Raw genomic sequence first — 6,627 nt, forward strand, 5'->3', positions numbered from 1 at the left:
ATACCCCTTCTCAGTTACACTACAGAAGCCTTCTTCTAATAAGCCACTATCTTCAGTACTAAGGATTGGCATTTCCTTTTCTTTGTCTTTACCATCTGTTATGCATCCCTAAACATTAGTTTAATTATGCTTAATTTTGAACTGTGTGTGTGTGTGTGTGTGTGTATGTGTGTATGGAATTGCACCGTATGTATATAATTGTGCCTTCTTTTGCTCATTTGGTTTATTTCAGGTCAGTGTATCTGTAGCTTTTCATTTTTATTGTTGAGTAAGTGTTCCATTGTGTGAATGTATTCAACAATTTGTTTATTCTGTCAGTGATCCCAGGACCTTGGGATTGTTTAGATTTTCTTTTTTAACATTTGAAATGTTGATGTAATAATAAAATTTAAGGTTTTTTATTTCTATTATTTTGACACAGAATCCTCATTTTCAAATTACCTTTTGGTCCATAACCATGAAAATACGTGTTTTTCATGTTTGTAATGTTTATATACACGATATTTTATGACTGTATTTTTATTAACAATAACTCCCTAGATGGACCCCCACCCATCATGTCCTCATCACATAGTTTATTCTTTTCCCATCATTTTCCCTACTCCTTCTAGTTTTTAATCAGTAACATTGCAGTATCCCAGTAGTTTTCCAGTTTGTATTTAATTATCTTAATGTGGGGTTATTTAATAGAGCCATACCTGTCTGTGCTTTTAGAGACCCTGAATAACTTTTTTTTTTCCTGTTATGCCAGTGAAACCAATCCGTAATCTAAATGGCCATTCAATTGGACCATATAGAATACATGCTGGGAAAACCGTGCCCATTGTGAAAGGAGGAGAGGCAACAAGAATGGAGGTATGTATGCCATTAACACTGTTCTTTTGTGAAGCATTTTGACTTTTTTTTTCCTACCAAACTATGAAGCTAGTAGTAGTTGAGTATATAGTATGTTGAGCAAAATTAACTTGCCATGCATTCTCACCCCGACAGGAATTGGGCTGTGTGAGTGTGCAGATTGTGTCTGGTCAGACTGGGGCTCAGTCAGCTGTGGAAGTGAGGCATGTCAAAGGTTCATTCCACACTTCGTGAATATTTACTGAGCATCTCGTAGGTGCCCGTCTCTTTAGTAGGCACTGGAATGTATTCAGTAGTAGCAAACAAAATTCCCTGCTCATGTAAAACTTAACATTTTAATAGATGACACAAAGACCAAAAGTGCTAAGGAGATAAAGCAGGAAAAGGTAGATAAGGACTGCCAGGTATGGGACTACTTCAGCCTGAAGTTGAGATGGGAATTTTAATTAGTTCTGAATTTCTGAAGTTTTCTTCTCTACCCTTGACCCTTATATATATTTTTAGGAAGGAGAAGTATATGCCATTGAAACCTTTGGTAGCACAGGAAAAGGCGTGGTTCATGATGATATGGAATGTTCACATTACATGAAAAATTTTGATGTTGGACACGTGCCAATAAGGTGAGAGACTATAGTTTTTATATGACTGATGAGTTTCTCTTCCCAGTTAATAGCATTTTAAAAAGTGTGACGGACATCCACAGTGGCACATTCATAAATGCACAGTTCTGTGGCCTAAAAATAAGTTCTGTGGATTTCTACAATTCAGCAGAAAAATCGTCCTGTTAAAAATTTTAACTGAGATGAGAATGATGTAAGTATTCACTTCATATCCAGTTTCCAACAAGCGTAATAATTTCAGAGATTATCATTTTGCTGGCATTCCTAGGTTTTTGTTCTTAGTATTTTCCCATTGGTAAACTTTATATTTTTTTATTTATTTTTATTTTTTTTTAACATCTTTATTGGGGTATAATTGCTTTGCAACGGTGTATTAGTTTCTGCTTTATAACAAAGTGAATCAGTTATACATATACATATGTTCCCATATCTCTTCCCTCTTGCGTCTCCCTCCGTATCCCACCTCTCCAGGCGGTCACAAAGCACCGAGCCGATATCCCTGTGCCATGTGGCTGCTTCCCACTAGCTATCTACCTTACGTTTGCTGGTGTGTATATGTCCATGCCTCTCTCTCGCCCTGTCACAGCTCACCCTTCCCCCTCCCCTTATCCTCAAGTCCGTTCTCCAGTAGGTCTGTGTCTTTATTCCTGTCTTACCCCTAGGTTCTTCATGACTTTTTTTTTCTTAAATTCCATATATATGTGTTAGCATACGGTATTTGTCTTTTTCTTTCTGACTTACTTCACTCTGTATGACAGACTCTAGGCCCATCCACCTCATTACAAATAGCTCAATTTCGTTTCTTTTTATGGCTGAGTAATATTCCATTGTATAATATGTGCCACATCTTCTTTATCCATTCATCCGATGATGGGCACTTAGGTTGTTTCCATCTCCGGGCTATTGTAAATAGAGCTGCAATGAACATTTTGGTACATGACTCTTTTTGAATTTTGGTTTTCTCAGGGTATATGCCCAGTAGTGGGATTGCTGGGTCGTATGGTAGTTCTATTTGTACTTTTTTAAGGAACCTCCATACTGTTCTCCATAGTGGTCGAACCAATTCACATTCCCACCAGCAGTGCGAGAGTGTTCCCTTTTCTCCACACTCTCTCCAGCATTTATTGTTTCTAGATTTTTTGATGATGGCCATTCTGACTGGTGTGAGATGATATCTCATTCTAGTTTTGATTTGCATTTCTCTAATGATTAATGATGTTGAGCATCCTTTCATGTGTTTGTTGGCAGTCTGTATATCTTCTTTGGAGAAATGTCTATTTAGGTCTTCTGCCCATTTTTGGATTGGGTTGTTTGCTTTTTGTTATTGAGCTGCATGTGCTGCTTATATATTTTGGAGATTAATCCTTTGTCAGTTGCTTCATTTGCAAATATTTTCTCCCATTCTGAGGGTTGTCTTTTGGTCTTGTTTATGGTTTCCTTTGCTGTGCAAAAGCTTTGAAGTTTCATTAGGTCCCATTTGTTTATTTTTGTTTTTATTTCCATTTCTCTAGGAGGTGGGTCAGAAAGGATCTTGCTGTGATTTATGTCATAGAGTGTTCTGCCTATGTTTTCCTCTAAGAGTTTGATAGTTTCTGGCCTTAGATTTAGGTCTTTAATCAATTTTGAACTTATTTTTGTGTATGGTGTTAGGGAGTGATCTAATCTCATACTTTTACATGTAGCTGTCCAGTTTTCCCAGCACCACTTATTGAAGAGGCTGTCCTTTCTCCACTGTACATTCCTGCCACCTTTATCAAAGATAAGGTGTCCATATGTGCGTGGGTTTATCTCTGGGCTTTCTATACTGTTCCATTGATCTATATTTCTGTTTTTGTGCCAGTACCATACTGTCTTGATTACTGTAGCTTTGTAGTATAGTCTGAAGTCAGGGAGCCTGATTCCTCCAGCTCTGTTTTTCGTTCTCAAGATTGCTTTGGCTATTTGGGGTCTTTTGTGTTTCCATACAAATTGTGAAATTTTTTGTTCTAGTTCTGTGAAAAATTCCAGTGGTAGTTTGATAGGGATTGCATTGAATCTATAGATTGCTTTGGGTAGTAGAGTCATTTTCACAATGTTCATTCTTCCAATCCACGAACATGGTATATCTCTCCATCTATTTGTATCATCTTTAATTTCTTTCATCAGTGTCTTATAATTTTCTGCATACAGGTCTTTTGTCTCCTTAGATAGGTTTATTCCTAGATATTTTATTCTTTTTGTTGCAATGGTAAATGGGAGTGTTTTCTTGATTTCACTTTCAGATTTTTCATCATTAGTATATAGGAATGCCAGAGATTTCTGTGCATTAATTTTGTATCCTGCTACTTTACCAAATTCATTGATTAGCTCTAGTAGTTTTCTGGTAGCATCTTTAGGATTCTCTATGTATAGTATCATGTCATCTGCAAAGAGTGACAGCTTTACTTCTTCTTTTCTGATTTGGATTCCTTTTATTTCCTTTTCTTCTCTGATTGCTGTGGCTAAAACTTCCAAAATTATGTTGAATAATAGTGGTGAGAGGGGACAACCTTGTCTTTTTCCTGATCTTAGTGGAAATGCTTTCAGTTTTTCACCATTGAGGATGATGTTGGCTGTGGGCTTGTCATATATGGCCTTTATTATGTTGAGGAAACTTCCCTCTATGCCTACTTTCTGCAGGGTTTTTATCATAAATGGGTGTTGAATTTTGTCAAAAGCTTTCTCTGCATCTATTGAGATGATCATATGGTTTTTCTCCTTCAATTTGTTAATATGGTTTATCACATTGATAGATTTGCGTATATTGAAGTATCCTTGCATTGCTGGAATAAACCGCACTTGAGCATGGTGTATGATCCTTTTAATGTGCTGTTGGATTCTGTTTGCTAGTATTTTGTTGAGGATTTTTGCATCTATGTTCATCAGTGATATTGGCCTGTATTTTTCTTTCTTTGTGCCATCCTTGTCTGGTTTTGGTATCAAGGTGATGGTGGCCTCGTAGAAGGAATTTGGGAGTGTTCCTCCCTCTGCTATATTATATTTTTATTTACTTTTTTTTTTTTTTACTTTTCGGAAATGGTTGAAGTGTCTACTTTTTGTTCAGGTCTTTCAGTTTACTGCCGAAATTTCCCCCAAAAGGGAAATTCCCACCTTCATACTATTGATGAGTCTGTACTTGGAATTTAACACACACACGCATAGACACATAAATATAAGGTAGCCTTCATCTGGTCTCCTATTCATCTGCCATCTATAATTGGGTGTTATACATTCTGGTTTTTGAATGTTGAAAGAGGCAGCAAAAAGTTTTTTGAATTTTAATTACTAAGTGAAGTCATAGCTTTGGTTTGAGTTTTCCTTAATGAGGGAAATGAGTTGCTAACTTTTTAGCCAACTATTAATCTTGGATTTTCTTGTCTTAGGCTTCCAAGAACAAAACACTTGTTAAATGTCATCAATGAAAACTTTGGCACCCTTGCCTTCTGCCGCAGATGGCTGGATCGTTTGGGAGAAAGTAAATACTTGATGGCTCTGAAGAATCTGTGTGACTTGGGTATTGTAGATCCATATCCACCATTATGTGACATTAAAGGATCATATACAGCGCAGTTTGAACATACCATACTTTTGCGTCCAACATGTAAAGAAGTTGTCAGCAGAGGAGATGACTATTAAACTTAGTCCAGAGCCACCGCAACACCTTTTATTTTCTAAGCTTTGTTGGAATACATTATACCAGAATTAATTTGCAACCTGTTGTCTTTAACAGTGGACCTATGTAATACTTTTATCCATGTTTAAAAAGGAAGGAATTTGATCAAAGGCAAACCATTTAATGTAATTAACCAAGGAAAAAGCTTTCAGGACTTTGAACTGTTAACTGTTTTCCTTCTGTCTAGGAAATGCTATAAAGCTCCAATTAATTAGGAATGACCTAATACATTTTGTTTCAAACACCTAAGAGATGCTTTTCAGATATTTATATTGCCATATTCTTAATTGAATGCTTTGAATGACTACATCCAGTTCTGCACCTATACCCTCTGGTATTGCTTTTTAACCTTCCTGGAATCCATTTTCTAAAAAATAAAGACATTTTCAGATCTGAGAGCTATATTTCAATGTCTGTGGTTATAATTCTGTACAGGAAATAGTTTAGCTTAATGTAGGAAAATGTAGAGCCTTTTATCTGGATTGTAGACCTCCACACTGAAACTTTTCTTCTGACGTAGTGGCTAAAACAAGATCTATACATGCATAAAGTGGGAGGAGAATCTTCATAAATTAATATACAGCTTTAGGCATATTTTACCTTTATTTTCTTTTTAGGACCATATTAGTCCTCGTCTCTCATTTTTCTCCTGACATTGGAAAGATCTAATTAAAACATATTAGTAAGAACATTGTACCAACTTAAAACCTTGATTTACTAAAATCTCAACCTTTAGATCCTTTGTCCAGTGGTAGTTATTTATTGAGAAATGTATTCAGCTTAGTAAGTGAAAAGGGCGCTTAAAACCACACAAATAAAAACAGGAGTACTTCCCATGTTTGGATCTTGTTCTAGTTAATTTTTAGGCTTTTTCATTAGTGAACCAAATTCTCTTAACACCCTGCCCCTGTACTGGCTTGAATTCATAACAACATGGGCGGTATTTCAGGAAGTGAGGTTACAATGATGCTCATAGCAGCTAAGTGCAGAAGTTAAATGTGAGATGCCTAATACTTGTTTGAACTGAGCCCCACAGTTCTTGAGCAGATTGCTTGAATTTCGTGTAAATGATTCGTTGGGAATGTTCCCACGTAATTCCAAAATTGTTATGTACCAGGGTAAAGCCTTAATTTGTATATGCTTTAGCACAATAAGATTGCCTCTGGGATGCTGTTTAGTTTGTATTTTGTTTAACATTTTTCTCCTAAGAAACCTGACTTCTGTACTAAATCATTTATTATACATTAAAAAGTTGCTCTTTCAGATTAGAGCTATAAATGTTATCTTGTGGGATAAACAGTATAGTTTTTAGCTATATGAGCCATGTTTATTATGGTGCTAATGTTCAATAGCTACCTTTGAATAATCTCTCCATTTCCTCTGATGATGTGCAAGTAGCAGAGCTCACCAGTTCACGCCTGGACATGTTACAGGGCTTGCGCCCTCCAGCTAGCTCTTTTG

At 36.3% G+C, this 6,627-nt stretch overlaps 1 protein-coding gene across 2 annotated transcripts in view; it reads left to right on the top strand.

The window, feature by feature from the left end:
* METAP2 (methionyl aminopeptidase 2) overlaps positions 1 to 5,570 on the top strand; it is a 28,220-nt gene extending 22,650 nt beyond the window's left edge. For both annotated transcript variants that reach the window (XM_067697590.1, XM_067697589.1), the window contains exons 9-11: positions 752 to 855; positions 1,360 to 1,475; positions 4,877 to 5,570. In XM_067697590.1, the coding sequence (XP_067553691.1) occupies positions 752 to 855; positions 1,360 to 1,475; positions 4,877 to 5,129 (473 nt within the window). In that variant the 3' untranslated portion in view covers positions 5,130 to 5,570. The remainder of the gene's footprint in view (positions 1 to 751; positions 856 to 1,359; positions 1,476 to 4,876) is intronic.
* Positions 5,571 to 6,627: the final 1,057 nt, after the last annotated feature.

The sequence above is a fragment of the Pseudorca crassidens genome, chromosome 11 (assembly GCF_039906515.1).
Source record: "Pseudorca crassidens isolate mPseCra1 chromosome 11, mPseCra1.hap1, whole genome shotgun sequence".
Taxonomy (NCBI): Eukaryota; Metazoa; Chordata; class Mammalia; order Artiodactyla; family Delphinidae; genus Pseudorca; species Pseudorca crassidens.